The sequence below is a fragment of the Bombus bifarius genome, unplaced genomic scaffold (genome assembly GCF_011952205.1).
Source record: "Bombus bifarius isolate JDL3187 unplaced genomic scaffold, Bbif_JDL3187 scf7180000010252, whole genome shotgun sequence".
Classification (NCBI taxonomy): domain Eukaryota; kingdom Metazoa; phylum Arthropoda; class Insecta; order Hymenoptera; family Apidae; genus Bombus; species Bombus bifarius.
This window is the reverse complement of record NW_022885576.1, coordinates 380,125-398,214: the sequence shown is the minus strand read 5'-3', so window position 1 is coordinate 398,214 and position 18,090 is coordinate 380,125. Positions and strand designations below refer to the sequence as shown.

The window sequence follows — 18,090 nt, the reverse complement described above, 5'->3', positions numbered from 1 at the left end:
CATTGTACAGATGCATATTTGTGACTCAAAGCCGGCTACGAATTTTATTCCGCTGTACGCTCGCTTTGCTCGTTTCGAAAAGATTCGCGCGTATATGAGACAATCACGTTATCACGGAATGATGGAGTCTCGATCAAATATAAAAGGATACGAGCATAATTGCGGTAGAACGATGAAGCTTATGATACAGTTGTACTGCCTTTTACTTTTTTTATGTTCCCCTATTTCGATTATACAAGTAACAAAATATGTAATTCTATAAATAAGATATGACAGATACAAACGTCAGCTTTATAATTGCGTATTGTCTTTTAAAAGTTAATTCAGTCAATAATATTCTATCATACATAGCTACGATGATCAGAAAGAATAAGATCATTACAGATATCCATATCCTTATAATTATGGTACATTTTGTCAAAAGTAAGCAAATGTGTGGATACTTTTGAATTTTTGAAGGTAGTGTATGCGAAATGTGAAATGTAAAGGGTTTATGGGTTATGGGGAACAAGGAATATCGTACCTGTCGTAATTAAAATAATTGATTTATCCTCATAGGTTATTATGAGTAAAACTCCATTTCATAAGAATTTTCTTTCAATATTATTTTTAATTATTTTTTCGACATTTTAACGATCCTATTGTAATGTTATTTCTAACCATTAGATACAAACAATAATTTTTCTTCTTTTCATCTGGTATTGGATGATAAAATATTTAGTTGCGTCTTTTTGACTTTTAAAATATATCGAATTTTCAAATAAAAATTTATCCATAATAGCATTAAGATGATTTCCATTAGTGATAGCTTTCAAGAGTTAAACTAATAAATTTTAAAATTATTAAAACCTGTTCTTATATCTAAAATAATCCACAGTTATCTCTGGTTATTTAATTTGATGAGTCTAAGATATCATTGTTAACTTCTGCAACTAGTATTTCGACGTGTTTTTATAAAACACGTTTCTCGAGTAACACGTTCGTTGCTTCGTTACGTCGCGTCGTTACGTTTCCAAACGCGAATTGATATTTTTAGATAATGATCTCATGGTTGTTGAAGGTTTCATGACTTCTTTGTTATGCAATCTTAAATCTTGGCTTATCAAATTGAATGAAATTATTATTATTAATTGCAAGAAATTCCTTCGTTTCTCCGTCGCTCATCTTTAATTTCTCAACTCACGATTTAATTTAATCTATTAACTGACATGTCTCTGAAATAGCAGCTTCTGTAATTGTGAAAATAAGGCTTAATAGACGTAATAACAATTTTAGTTTCATTTATTTTAGCACTTTTGAATCAAATAAAATATAGTGGCTCATATACGAAAGTATTTTAACACTTGTAGAAACTTTTTATGGATATTGATATACATTTATAGTGAGTGTATTAAAAAACATTTTGAAATTTCATGAACATGATACTGATACATGACTAGCATAATTATGTTGGTTCAATTTGAAATGGATTTAAAAATGTAAATATATATAGAAGTTAAAAGTTTATTGCAATTTATTGCAACATTTCGCACGGATCGTCAAAGTATTTAAGCATTAAATTATTCATTACACGAATAAACCACGATACATATTTGGTGGAGCCGCATTAAAGCACTAATTATATGTATATTTAAGACCATTATTTATGTTGTACTGGCTTTTCGTTAACAGAAAGTTTTGGAATACTTTCGTGAGCTATTCGTGGATGAACAATTCGAATGACGAATCAGCTCTACTTTTTCAGTTAATAGGTTAAAAATAAAGAAGGGAATGGGAATTAAAATAAAATGAAAATGATAAAAAGAGAAAACGTATCTTATGTTATTTTATCGTTCTACCATCGCGTCGCGTCGCACCGCGGTAAATACTAGTCGCGAGAGTCGCGTTCTCCCTTGAGAGTAACGTACATATACATATACATATACACATACATATGTGTGTATCCTCCTTAACATTGCCCTTGATATTTCTCACGGAGTAACGTCAAGTGTCCCAAGCCGTGATCCAAAAGCACGATTACCCCCCCCCCCCCCAGATGACATTACACGTTGTGGTTTGCCTCTTTCTTGGTTTTTTTAATTCTGAAACTGGTGCAAACTCGGCTTGAAGGTGCGTGCATAAACAGCTGTCGTCGTCGCAGCCCGAGCCGCTCATCTTCTGCATGACGAGCGACTCGCGAAACACGACCTTTGTCATCGAGTGCTGCAAAGAGGATTTTTGCAATCGGGATCTGAAACCTCAGCTACACCCTCGCAACAAAGGTACAGTCAAACGACCTGGAAGTAGCGATGACTCTGCAGGTGGCTCAGGCTTTTGCTGCAGTTCACTTTGTTTCTTTCTCTCACTCTTTACTCACTTTCTTTTCTATCACTGTCTTCTCTATCTCCTTTATTGTAGCTACGATTCCCCACACCATTTTTCACAATTTTCACATTTTTCTATCTGCTAATCTTTTTCCTGCTACTGCAGACGTTGATTTTCGTTGGAACCAAAAATATTATGTAGGTATATATTTAGTACATATAAATGTACTAGGGGTGGGTATGTATGTGTGTGCGTGCGTGTGTGCGTGCGTGTGCGTGTGTGTGTGCGTGTGTGTGTGCGCGCGCTTGTGTGTACATGTTATAAGAAATATATGTACATATATCTATATGTATATCTATGTATACTGTACTGTATACAAATCTTAAGCCACCTACTAAATGAATATTTTGTTTTTACAAATGAGTAGATATTTAATGTTATTTTAAATCTGGTATTACATAGATATTGACGTTTTAAGATATGCTTAATTCGAGAATTGTCGATTATGAATAATTTGTGAAACAGGAATATCTACAAGTATTCGCATAAAGGAAATATTAAGAGATCCATTTTTATCTAAAACAATGTGAAAATACTCTCCACGTCATTTTGACAAGTAAATACATTGTAAGAAACATCTTTAAGAAGATTGTCAACTAGAAAGAAGTACAAATACATAAGTAACGCCATAAAATACTATCAAAGGATTTGAAAAGATTTTATGTAAGATCATGTGAAAATATTCTCTATAAAATATAATTGTTGTTGTCACTATCACTGCTACTACTCAGATTACTATTGTAAATGACCGAGACTTTCTATACAGTACTAAGTATAGATATATATGTATATGATAATATGTAATAATGCCGGAGAGCATCTTGTTAATTTAAAGTATCAATTACATTTTCATGCTGTTGACTCGCCCGCGTGTTTCCACCGATGCTTTAATATAATTATTTTATTATTTCCGATTCAATTCGAACGATAATTATTCGTCGCTCAGCAAACGCTCAGTGCCCATCATTGTATCGCATCATAGCTCATGCCTAGTCAACCTCTTTCACTTTCTCCATCGCTATGGGTATTACATACATTATTATTATCATAGTATGTGCGCAGCATTAGCAGCATTAGCAGCAGTAGCAGCAACAGTAAATATTAACGATGTAAAAGATTGTACGAGTATGTACCTATAGTGGTATACGAAAATATTGCAACGCTTATCATAAAAAGCTTTCTTGTATACCCACACATATTCTGTATGTTATATAAAACATTTAGAGAAATTTCATTAATTCAAAACATTTCGAGCCACTTGATCTATATTTCTCCAACAGAATATTGTAAAAGGTCTTTGGCAAAATAAGCAATGCCAAAATGAGTAACTGAGATGGCCTATAGTAAGTTGACAGATATTTGACAATCTGTCATGTTTCTAAAAATACTATTCCAGGTACTATTCCATATTTGGATATCGTCCTTTATTGCATTAATATGTTAATCTCGTCTCTGCATTCCGTATATAAAGTTATTAATCTACTTATGTCCAAAGACAATTAGTTCAACAGCTATTTTAATTTGTATTAAATGTTATAAACTATGTCGCAAAATATATCGTATGAGAGACAAGCAGAACAAATATAAGCGTAATGCTTTACATTTATTTCATCCGGTAGATTTCCCAAATTAAAAGACAAAATATCTGCTAAACTAATTGCTTCTCCATATAAATAGGTTAACAACTTTTTATGCAGAATGTCAAGAAGGCTTTTTCGAAAATTTTTAATATCCAAATTACATTGTTCTGTTCAAATTAACAGATTTGTACTTTTGTTTAAAACATTTTACTGGCAGATTATTGGAATTGTCTGAAAAATGGTGGTTAATCATAGACGGTCTTAGAGGATACATCCTGTATACACGCAACATAATATTTATATTAAACATATACATATATAATACATATATTTAACTTAATTATATATATTTAATATATTAATATAATAATAAAAGATATAATATTAATATAATAAAAGAAATTAAAATAATATATATATGTATATTAATTTAATTATAATATAATCATGATAATACATTCCAGAAATAGATAATATCTATTATTTTTATTCATCTATTTATCATTAACTTCTACATTTTACTAACATTCACATATTGTTAACACAAACCGATCAAAGTGTTCACATACTTTTCGATGACAGTGTATCTTTATAGCTTTAGATTGAACTTTCTCAAATATCCAGGATTTTTTTATTCAAATACGTTACCGCCTGTCTCCTCTCTTGTTTTTTTACTGTTCAACATTTTTTTATTGCAGCACAGCCGATTGAAGAAATATAACAATAGCCTTTCCTTTTTTTGATTTCCCTTAATATTTTTTAATGTATTTATATTAATAAAATTTTAATACACGAATCGCAAAAGTTTATAATTGAAAAACGTGAAGATAAAAATAAATTATACTACCACTATAGTAGTGTTCTTTTAATTTAATGAAAAATTTCGTTTTTTGATATTTATAGATATAAAAAGTTATATAACGATGATGAATGGTTTTAAAAAGAAACAGTGTGAAAATGTTTGCCACCTATAGAGGTTCTAGTTACTTCAAGGTACTCTCCTCCTGCATATTTTCACTTACAATTGCACGAGGAGACCGCAAGTCTTCCCGAGTGAACTTAGAAAGCACCGGTAGCATGTTGCCATATACGTACCTCTCTGCACTCTCTAACGAAGATAAATATTGTAATGATATTGATAAACAGATTCTTTCAAAAGGTATATCTTTTGTAAATACATATTTCTTCTCAGTTTCTGTTAGAAAAAGGAGATACAGACTTGCTCTGCTAGCCTTTCTTAATCTTCCTTCAATTTCATCCTTGTATATGTATATAATATCACACCAGTTCTAAGAGATTATGCAATATACGCGTTAATTTATCTTTCAGAGTCGTAGATAGATAATAACTTTAGAGCTCGAAGGGTCGGTGTGAGATACAATAATATTACATGAAAGCATTATCATTAAGAACATTTAAAAGTCAGTTGCTTGCAAAGAAGTATTATTCAATTGACGATACAATCGCGTAGATCTGTAATAATAATAATTTTTAATATTAATCGAAAGGTTACACTATAAAGCTGTCAAAAATATTTAAAAAGATGCAGTAGGTAATTAGTTTAAGAATTAACTCTGTCTTTATTTATTTACTGTAGTTTTCTTTGTAGCGAATCAAGAAAAAATCATATAGACGAGCGCTTATCTTCTTGTGTTATCTTGTTTGGCGTATGCTGACTATATATCTCCACATCGTAATCAAACATATTTTTTGAGGAAGAGAACCTCTGTACATTTATTTAAAAATATCGTAATAGATAAAGTCTCGAAAATGCGCATGTGCAGCTTGATGACCATTTTTCACAAAAATAGGCCTAGCTCGTAAACTAATTATCAATAACATATTTTTAAATACTTTTGAAAGTTCACGTAAAAAAATTTACGCGATTCCATCGTCAATCGAATAATATTGGTTATTAGTCGGTAAATTTATTCGTCATGTTATAGTATGGTATTACCGGTAACAATAATTACGCATATTTTGTGTCGAATTGTTTTACTCGTGGCGTACTTAAATTTTTAACGTCGTTTAATCCCGTGAAAACGCGATCGAGGCTTCGATGTTGTGTTAGTGTTAACTCATTTAACGAGTGATTATCATCGAATGATGCTTACTTGCGTTGTAATTTGGTTAGTTTATTATTCGCACTAAGTGTAAGTGGTCTTTAAGCTATCCGTGTTCTCAAGTGCTTTTTTTAAAGCGCAAAATGTTTATTGTAATCATTCGTACGATTCTCATACGTAAAATAAAATCTTGCACCCACGCTTCGTTTCTTTTTTTTTTTTCTTTACCTTAGTAGCTATTATTATTTTCATCTCTGCACGCCCTTTCAATTTAATCTCTCCAATTCCTTTGTTCTTGTGAATTGTCTGAAGATGATGACGTAAAAGCATCCGAAAGGTAATCAACTTCAGTAGAACGAATTAAATTCCGTTTTTCTCCGATTTTAACAGAGAATCGATCTTAACTACCTATCCTCCGCGGCTTTTAAAACTCTATATACTGTATATATGTATATTTGTACTTGTATAATGTAGGTACATGTACTACTTCTCAGAGATTAAAAATGTTTACTTTATACTGGTTTAATGGGAATATTCGCTGTAATTGAATATTGGCAAATGTTTCGTATGCTTTCTTTCTTCAAGAATATATCTAGATAATGTGCATTAAAAAGTACCTTGTTGCACAAGTGCTTGTTAAACTATGATTGTATTAAAAAATTTCACGAGTCAACATTAAACATTGCGATAATTTCGTATCATGCCAAGTTCAAAACGACAAAAGTAGATTTAGAATAATAGAATTGACGCCGTCAATATCCATTTATGCGTTCGAGCAATGAAAAAAAATTATAAACTAATCATGTGAGTATCTTTCGACTTACATATCTTTCGTATAACGGTAGGTATAGCGGCTCACGAAAATGTCTTTATAAATATCTATATTATTATGTTACATAACATATTTTGACGTTTCATCAGATCAGCATTATAATGAGACTATGTTGTAAATCTTATGATTAGATATATTGGTAAAGTTTGAAACAAATCTAGAAATATTTGGAAATATATGTATAGGATATAGAAATTAAAAGATATTTAGTAAAAAAAAAAAAGGTATGAATTTGTAGAGGTCACAAAAATATTTAAGCGGTGAATTTACATTGTATTAACATGCCTGAATACCAGTGGGAGCATCTTCAACAGGTACTTATTATTTATAACAATGTGTTGAAGATAAAATGATTCGAATTATGCTATATACACTAACTTTTTTTTACTAAATATATGTTGCAATTTTAATACCTACGTACCTACACTTCGAGATCGGTTTTAAATTTTACCAATATAATTATGATAATCGCGTTGTATTATAATGTTAATGAAATTTTAAAAATTTTATATGTATAATATGCACAATATACTCACACATAATTATTTTCTATGATACGCGCCCAAATATTTTCGTGAATCGCCATACGTGTATAATAAACTAATTTTATTGAATCTCCCCTTTGAGAACCACGTCTTTCATGGGGTGCAGTGGTTCTTTTTCCTTTGTTGGAGAATTTACTGAAAGAGTGCGAAAAAAGAAATTACCGACGCAACGACGCGTCCGCAAAGAGCCTGAAGATAACGACGTTATGTTATAATATGGCCTCTTAACGGCCAAATTACCAAGCAAAAAAAGAAAAAAAGAAATGAAGAACCATGTGAATTAATGGCCGCGATCGTGAGTTATTAATGATTAATTCCCGAATTTATCTCGGCTGCCTGTTATTCGTTGGTGTGCTCTTCCGAATTTATAACTCTTGTAATAAGAGTAATTTATCACTTGGCCAACGAAGGCCATGAGAAAGAGTAGCAAAAGAGAAGAAAGAACAGGGAAAGAGCATCGACCAGCTGCGGTTCTCGTCTGTAATTTATTTACAATATCTTTACGCGCAGAATGACGCTGATACTTGATTTAAACGTAATTGATCTTGCTTGGAAATAAACAAAGAAAAATGAGCAAGTGGCCGTTCAATGAGGTACCGTTACAAAAATTCTCCAAAAATATAATACATCTTTCTGCCTTGAATTACAATTACAATACGTCTCATAAATATAAAACTGCCGTAAAATCTTCAATATGAGAAAATTTGATTAGAATCATCTATGTGAAATCAAACATTTCAATTTATAAAAATTATTGTTATAATTTCATTTCATTGCGCTCTAAGCTCAATCTTTGTTTACATATATTTGTATAAAAAAGGTGTAACACATTGCAAGAATTCATGTTCGATATTTTCAATAGCTTTTGTATTAGTAAGACTTATTTTTACAAGTAGCAGTTTCACCTCATCTCATATGCAAAAACTTCATTCCACATCTTCGACTTATTTTTTCGCGAGGAATCACCTCTTCTCTGACTGTACCTCGATTGTACAGACATCCTGCATACGTATAACGAAATACATAATATGAATACATATTTTATACAATAATAGACGCACAATGCTGTTCTATGAAAATTAGCAATGGATTAACTTACACACTATCACGGTATAATCGGAGGTAAAAAGTTACAGTTATTTATGACACTTTTACGGAGGTAGTCATTGAGTAAAAGTTAATTTTTGTTTAAGTAGAAAACATCGATCGCTGAATTTTAAAGAGATTCTCTAAAAAATGAAATTATTAAAAAATAATAATATTTAAATGTTCTGGTTACGACTTAGGTATATCGATTATGTTATAAATAATTACAACCTTTTTCATGATTGCTGATTAATGGTAATCATTATCGACGACGGAAGTTGTTTTTAGCCAGCATCAACCAACGAATGCTTTCATTGCCGATAATAACGATTAATCGTTGCCAGTAACCAAAAAATATTAATCACTTATAATGATTATTCGTACACTTTTCAATTTGAGTTATAGCAATTATGATACTGCAGATTGTACATACATACCTACATATACATATGTATTAGATAAACAACACACAAAAATCGAAAGCTTTTCAGTGATTTTATACTTATGAGACGCAATGCATTATCTCTGAAATAATTGAACATAAAAATATCAGAAAATCACGACACGCTTGAAAATAAAAGCGTATACGTAACACCTAATAAAGGAATGAAAAGAGATCGAATTTGTGTAACAAAAAACGCTTTTCTTCCCTTTGATCGGAGATACGGTAAATATTCTGGTTCGGAAGTGATGTAAATTGTTCTCAGGTGTTATGATAAGGTGCGCTTCTTCCCGGCGCCCGAATACTCAGTCTGGTGCAAAGCGAATAACACGCTACACGGTCCAGGTGACGTGGAATACGCGGTCGCCTGCTGCGACCACTCCGACTTCTGCAATCGCGACCTAAGGCCCTCTTTTACTCCTCGCGAGTCCAGAGGTGGGCCATACTTCCGACTCGTCGATTACCTCGAACGAGGTACAGCTTCCGCAACCTCTGTTTCCTTCCAAGGTCGATCGACTATAGGCGAAAGCGAATGCACAATTCCTATGAAATTTGAAATTGTTAATCTGTTTGTTGTTCGGAGAAATGAATTTATTCGTTGTTTCGGTTTCGCGGCAAAATTCTCTCGACTTCACTCTTTCAAGTTGATCAAGTTGATAAATACAATATGAGTACGAATTAACTGTACTTACACATGACACTACTTCGCTAACTATTAAAGAACAATTACGATCACATTTCTTTAGGTAGAATCTTAGCAAATAGCTAAGAAACAAGCGTAATTTTTTAACTTGATAATATATAAAAATAAAATGAAGAGAATAAAGGTATTAAAATTGATCGATGAACGAAAAAAAAAAAAAAGAAAAATCGAAGTAAGTAAATATAACTTTTGATGTATTTGCGAGACGCGAATAATGAATTCTATCTTTGTCTTACAAATTGTGGAAATATCTGTTTTCTTGCTGCTTAAATATAGATATCTATCTATGTATATTATATATTGGTATTATGATTAAACATGATGGTGATGTCGCGTCATGTGTCTAATTGTTGAATCAATAAAATCGGGGACAGAAACCAGAAATTTCGGCATAGTAAAAGAAGAACTGAACTAGTGCATATTGATCGATTTACATTTTCAAGGCGATAGTGACACGCGATATTCAATATCTAACGCTGAAAGTTAAAAGTAATCAATATTATATATTCTTATCTTCATCAATAGATACTTTTGCGTAGAAATCGGCAAAAAAAAATTATTTTAAATTGTAATAGTATATTCTTTTACTTATTGTAATCCTACCTAAATAAAGAGAATCTTCGCAACGACGACCTTGGAAAAACATGTGCGATAAAAATAGAATAAATATAAAAATGAAGTAAACGAAAAGAAAAAGAAAAAAAGAATTTTGGGCTTTTAATCATCGATTTTTGATGCTTTTTGTGAATTGTCTGGGTTCGGGTGATCATCTTTGTCACATACACATTACATGTCTATACATGTCCTTTGTAAGTATATACACGTTATCTTTGTTCATGCGTCCCGTTTCACTATATCGAGCTGACATAATGCAGCGACCGCGAAACGAAACACCGTGATTCGTTTACAGCCCGCGTTTCCCTTGTCAGAGAACTGTTTGCGAAGCTTGAAATTCAATATTTTGCACCGCTATTGTAAGGCCGCTGTTTCATTGCATAACCCGATGATACATTCTATTTACATTATGATAACTTACGTCCGTCTTTTGCAAATCTACGGTGAGTAACGAAAATATTAGAACGACGTATTAGGAAATAATTTACTATGGAAAAATTCTTAAAATAAATTTATGTTAGTACCTATATATTATATAGGTACATTCGCAAATATCTGCTAAATGTTCATAAAGTTAAAGCAGAATTCAATAACGTGCGAGCAAATTGCACATTTATTACGATCACTTTTATTTCATATTTTGTAGAAATAATATGTAATAACAGTATTCGAACATTATGTTGTAGAGTCCATAATATATGAATAGATATATGTATTTAGCCAATGGCCTAAGATAAAAAAGTTTGTTCAGTATGCCACTAATAGTACTTGAGAGTAAATGGAAACGAAAATTTAAGTGTCCAAATATTTTGCACAGTAGTCCAAGTAAATACTTGTAAATTATCGCAAGCATATTGAGCAACGATATAATGAAATTAATCGAACAGCATTTCGTTATTATCGGGATTTTTCATTATCTGCATAAGAAATTGTTATTGTTATTGTTCTGTGTCTTATTATTTCTACTATCTTGCTGCATATTCTTTCCGAGATTTTTGTTGAGATCAAATATTTGCAATATTTCTTCGCTGTTATACTTTTCTATTATGTTGTATAGCGAATCGTTAGTATCGCAACGAATTTACTTTTGTTGACATTTTAGTTAAAATTTTCCCTTGAAATTGTTTTGCTACATAAAATTAAACGATAGTAATTAAATATTCGATATCGAAATTTTTTTACTTTTTATCGTAAATTTCCCAGTTTTATTTTTTTTTCTAACACAATTGTTAAAAAATAATAATTAAATATTCGATTGGCCTTTCGACCTTTCATTTGAAATCCTTTCGTCCTGCTCTTCTTGCGACATAGAAATATTAAGAAACTTAAGAATTACGTGTTTAATTAATCATTTAACTTTTTATTTTCTGTTTCCATTTTCTTGTAACATAAAACGTATTAAAAAATGAATTTATTGTCGCGTTAGGTTTGAAATCTGCAAAACCATACTTGTGTGAAATTTCAAATAGTAGATTGTTCAAATAGCGATGTCGAACGGGGACATTGAAACGTCATTTAGAGAGAAATTGGAAAAATGAAGCTAGTACAACTGAAGGTAAAAGCCAAACATCTTCTCGTTTCATCGCCACGATTCGCCATTCTTTGTCACGAATGTCACGAATGTCACGATGCAACGACGATGACGATACGTTGCGTCATCAGATATGTAAGTACATAGATATGTATATGTCTATTGTCCACTGCCGGAGACAAGTCCCGCGAAAGGAATGCGGACCCAATTGGTTATTTCTGACAGACTCGACTCAATCGTAAAGATAAGCACGCGGAATGGCCGACAGTGTCACATATACTAATATTACAATATCCATATGTGAGTAATAGAGAGCAGTGCTCTCCTTACCCCTGTGCCACGCCATCCAGCGGGACTTGTTTCCAGCAGCCCAGTATACGTGATAGTAATGTGCGTGTAATAGTAGTGTACGGCGGTTATGGTCGCTATGCTATTGACTCTTATTACAAAAACGATGTTGTAAAAACGCGCTGTCAATGGAATAAAAGGAGAACCGCCTCACGCTTATCTCCGTCGAGCTGTTTCAAATACAGACTAGCTAAAAATATTTTGATTTGAAATGCAGTTTTTATTTTACATATATCTCGATCGTACGTTCGTCTCGAGTTTAATTATCACACATTCTCCATGTCGAGTGTCTTGGAGCAAGTGTCAGAAGGATATTTTATATAATAAGAATATTAACCTAGCTCAAAAATAAGTAATCTGTACAATTCACAAATAATTTTGCAATAATATAAAGTCGCAGTAAAGAGTAGAACTAGGTTAAATACATAGATAATAACTTATAAGAGGTTATAAAAAGATCCTGAAATAAAATTCAGATGATCCTCTTTTCAAAACTTCCTTTTAGGTTTGGAATAATTCTTAATTCTTTGCCATATATTTTATGCCGAACAGACTCGGATAAACTTAATGTTTCGTCTTGTTTGAATCATTTTAGTTCTAATATATCCACTTATATTAACACTAGATTTACGGGCATTTTGTATGTACCTATCTCTACGAGCACCCATCAAATTGACGGATAAACGAAAATACGCATTTTTCTTTAAAAAATCGATTTATTCAAATTAAGTATGAAAGGAACGATATTAGGCTTCACGTTTAAATAAATTATTAATAAATAAAGTCTTTTTTTTAAATTATCACTAAAAAAATAACAATAACATTAACACTAGGTTTACGGGACCCGCCAATTTGACGGATTTCGAACTTCGAAATGAAATATCTCAAAAAATCTTTCAAGAAGTTTTCCTCTTCACTATCCGAAGATCCTTCTGTCTCTCCACTTTCAGTGTATTCAGAACTTTCACTGTCAGCTTCGCTTTGGCCTAATTCATATTGATCTTCTACGGAGGTATCCTCAGAACAATCTTCATTGATGTTGATAATTTTATTCAATATCTTATTATATCTCCTGGACTTACTCATGATTGCTAGAAAAGGGGGATTGGTCAAAAAAAGAAAATACTGTGCCCAAATTCAATTATCCTATTGCAAATACTTACAATAAGCGGAGACAATAATGGGAAATGTCTACAATAACTGAAACTTTTGCACACTGTCTTTGAAAAACGGTTTGTTTCTGAAATCAGTTAGCCCGTCAATTCGACGGGTCCCGTAAAGATAGGTATACTACATACAGATTTCAAAAATTAGGAAGTCTAGGAAAAAATAATTTTGTGTATAAATTCTTTAGATGAAATGATTAATTTACGATGCAAAATGGTTAAAATTGGTGTTATGGTTTTTGAGATATTTCATTTCGAAGTTCGAAATCCGTCAAATTGACGGGTCCAGTAAACCTGGTGTTAAAAGTACATCTCCTATCTGTAGTAAAATCGTCACATTGCCAGAATATAAAATATCAAAATAATTAACGAAAATATGAAAAGACTATATTTTTAGAAATAATTGAGTAAATACCTAACATATATTGTATATTAAGCATAAAGTCTGATCTGTTTGTAAAAGTTTGAATCAGCCTAGTCTTTAGGGTGAGTAGGATGAAACAAGTTTCCATCTTTTTACAGCCTCTTATTTATTCAAAATACAACTACACACATACGTTACACACAAGCGTTAATTCTATGTAAATTGTATTCCACCTAGATATAAATGATAAACAAAGTTTTCTCGATATACATACATATGTATATATAAGTACAGTTTATACAGCTTTTTAATGTATACGAAGTAATACAGGCTGCAGTTTCTATCCATAACTATACATATATCATTTACCAGAAATATTACTCTATCAAATATATAGATATGTACATATCAATTTAACGCTCATCCCTTCAAAATACTTCAAATTCAAAAGTCATTCATTTAAACTTGCGAGGTCGAAATTTTCGCGAGAAAAATTATTTGTTATTAGTTATTGATAATAAAAATAGAATTTTTTCTTGCTTTCATAAAGAAAATATAATGTACGAAAATTTGAAGTCGATTTTACCGAGAACAAATTTATAGTTTATTTACCGTTTAGTCGATTAATAACTTATACAAGTATGGAAGGATTAACCATATCGTTTAAAAATATATACGTACTACTTTTTAGTTGTCTTTGGTCAATTATTTGAGTCGACATATCTGGGTAAATAAAAATGAGGATACAACCCTCATAACTATCTTATTCATTTACGATTTGGGAAGAGTATGCTACTGGCGTAACTGTCACGAATCGGATAAACAACCTCTCTATATACAATATATGTATGTATGTATGTATATATATAATATTATTGTCATTGGCAAGTGACCGATACATAAGCTTAATAATCGTATGAAAAGTAGATAGAAAGGAATGTAATGGAGAACAGGACGGCATGGCAAGGTTGAATAAAATGGACGACAACACGACACGCTGTACATAGAATAACGAGGCGTATTCGTGCGATATTAACGGAGGGTTGATAGAACGTATCGAAAGCGGTGTTCATCGATTATACGGGTTCCACTAAATCCGAGGGAGAGTAAGCTAGTTATTCGAGTGAGCTTTCACTGCAACGATTTGTTTCGGTTCGGATATACGTCTGTAAATAGCGTTGCTCAGCAGGTATTTTTCTTTTTCATCTTCTCTTTCTTCTGTTTTTTTTTTTTCAATATTATCGCCCGATCGTTAGAATATAACGATTATTATTAAGTTATGTTATAACTACCAATCGATTGGAAAACTTGGCACATAAACATAGAATTATAGAAAAATTGGTTTACGTTCAGATAAAAATTTAATTTAGATTTAAATGTAAGATAGAATACGAGAACAGCGGCCTAATATCCATTAATCATTCACAGTGCGCTATATTTTCGAATTATTTTATGCTACAGTAATGATCTGTGAATTGTTACATTAATGCTATTATATTGGCTATGGCTATTATAGTTGAGATTGTGATTTTAACGATGCGAATTACAGAAAATGTGGTTTTGAGAAATGCTTATATTTGTAGGAAAGTAACTCAATGACTTGGAATACTTAATTGAAAAATATAAAGATAGAAATGTATAAATAGACGAATAAATATATATATTGAAGAAGAATGAGAATAGTATTTAATTGTTGCATGGCACTAATGTCGCATCAACGTCAACGGTCGCTATTGCCATAGCCATAGGCACTAATGTGGCAAATGATGACATTAAATCACTTTGCTATTGTAAATGCAAGTTTTTGGATTTTCAGTATTTAGATAAACTTGTTTTGTAGTATTAAGCAGAAAATATTATTTAGTAAAAGTAAAAGTAACATGTAGTAGAATCAACTCGTTACATTGAAAGTGGTCTAAATGATCATTAATAAACCAAATATGTTTTATTGGTTATATGCTGCTACATACTTCTACATTCTATGCACAGAATTTCTTATTGTTATAAATGTAGATATATCTACTTTATTCTATGGTATTCTTTGCTTTTAATAAATTTTCTTAATAACAGGAATTTGCTTCTGCATCTTATAAACATAGATTTTATAATGCTCGTATTTTTTTAATAAAAAATTTATATATTTAATAATATTCAATAATACATTATTCGAAACAAGTGTGCCATTAAAAACTAGCAGTAACGAATAACAAAAACTTGTATTAGTATACAAAGAGATCCATTGCTAACCTAATAATTCACAGAAATTGTTTCCTCTGCAGAAAAGCACTCGTTGATCGATGAATTTCGACGATAAAGCAGTATTACAACATTTTCTAAAATTTTCTAAACAATCACGGAGTTGTTTGTTATATTTATGTACATAAACGGTTATGCAATAAAAAGAAAGTTCGATATTCGCGGAACATTTGACGCGTGAGATTGTATGCTTGGTTCAAAATGACATATATCGTGTATTACGGTCGATTTAAGGATGGGGGCACGAGTTCATGCACTAACATTACGCGTTAGCAAGATACTGGTTTTTGCCAATCTTCATCGGACATCCCCTGGACGTGCAATCATTCATCTGTGACTCGTCTGTCTCATCGTTATTCGTCATCTCATCGAATATCTCGTGGGAATCAATTTGATGCCTTATCGTGAAATTGCTAGATGGATGCTTCTTGCGCGGACGCCAGTTCTGTGATCGATCCGATTTCACGAATATTTGTTCCCTGTGGCGAAGCACAGCCGTTCGTTCCCATCATCTTTCCACTTCCCCTGCAGTATGCCTCGAAAAAATTGAAAATTACGGTAATAGTAAGGTGTGTAGGTATCTATAACATAATACAATAGATTCCTATATAGTTCCATTTGTTTTCAATATCAATATTCAACTCAATATCGATTATTTAATTTGGCTCAGAGTTTGATCCGAAAGCGCTTGTATCGAAATTTAAACGGAAAGCAACTTTTTGTTTTAAACTTCGATTCAAAGAAATTGTCCATTTTTAAATTTGCTACATAAATGATTTTTCCTTTCGTAATTTGGTTCTAAAATGATCATTCATTATTCATCTTTTAAGTCGACTCGAAAGCTAAAGCGATTATTCGCTTTGAAATTCGATCTATACTGTTTCAAATCTAATTCGAAGGTAATTCTCGATTTTTTCAAAAATATCAAACACTCCTAATAGGAATATTCCAAATTTAACCTCGTGTTCCTCCTAATGTGATCCGTGTGGTTTTTCGAAGAATAACCGATTAACAGCATCCGTATGAAGGAAATCATATTCTTTATGTAGCAGAATCAATCATCAGGTAAGTGAAGCTGGGAACAGTACGATACGATGATCCAGACATCGTGAAAGGAGCGTTGCATCTACATGATGACACGATGACTCATGCGCGGGTTCCGTCATCGTTGTACGAGTAGGTATATGCACTAACCGGACAGGTAATGCAAAGAATCGCTCGTTTTGACGTGATGGAAAGAGGCAGAATCATCGAGAGGATGTTATTTCATTATAGTATGTTGATACTTTCGATGCTTTATTCTCGATCGAATTCGTTATTTTTCTTTTCTTTTTTTTCTTTCTCTATACTTGTATCTATATAATATAGACTGATATGAAAAGAATAAGGTACGATACGAATCGTGTATCGATCGTTGAAGTATTTATAAAGAATTGGAAAAGAGTTTGTCCCTAGTCCTGACCTACTGACCTTCTGACATCTAATTGTAAACTACATGCTTCTGTTGATTTAAAGTTTAAACTAAGCTGTTGCGACTCATTGCTGTATACTTCTGGGTGTGCTCATCATTTAGCCTTAGCATGTTTTACGAAGATGTTTCTGCATCTCTGTTGTTTCCCAAGCTTAACACATGTACCTCTTGATTTTTATTCCGAAAATGGCTTCGCTGGCTTTTCAAATCATTCCAAGAAACCTGTTACGTTCAATCTATTGGATTCGTTTAACTTTGTTAGCTTGATCATACTTAGAGCTCGAGTTTGTTTTTTTTGTACAGTTGAATAGTTCAGTTTACAAACTATAACGTTTCACAACATTTTTCAACTTATCTTTAAATTGTCTCTAACTGATTAATATAAATTGATTCACGGGATATTTAGCTACGATAACAAATGTTAAATTTTTTTTTCATCGAGTTAAGAAGTCTTATTTATACACATAATTGTCTGTAGATATGTGTATACTAATTCAAATATTGTAATAAATCTCCGTGTCTTTAGCTTGGTTAGATATCGAATTGTTATTAAAAAAAAACTTTTTAACAGTTAACTTAAAAATATGTTGGGTAATAGAATAGAATAGAAAGATCAACATATCCACTACGGATCCAATATTCATTACCTATCTACGATACTGTAGACTGTAAGCTAATAGTTAATTTTCATGTAATACTTGTCTGCAAATCTTTTCTATAATTT

General features: G+C 31.8%; 1 protein-coding gene across 7 annotated transcripts in view; it reads left to right on the top strand.

Annotated features, from left to right (window-relative positions):
- Window positions 1-18,090, top strand: part of LOC117216227 (TGF-beta receptor type-1) — a 70,584-nt gene that overhangs the window by 37,903 nt on the left and 14,591 nt on the right. For 2 of the 7 annotated variants that reach the window (XM_033462806.1, XM_033462805.1), the window contains exon 3: window positions 9,178-9,386. The exons of 2 other annotated variants lie outside the window; for them this stretch is intronic. In XM_033462806.1, the coding sequence (XP_033318697.1) occupies window positions 9,178-9,386 (209 nt within the window). Of the gene's footprint in view, window positions 1-2,109; window positions 2,262-9,177; window positions 9,387-18,090 lie in introns of all 7 variants that reach the window. 3 more of the 7 variants (XM_033462808.1, XM_033462811.1, XM_033462809.1) reach the window with 2 other exon arrangements.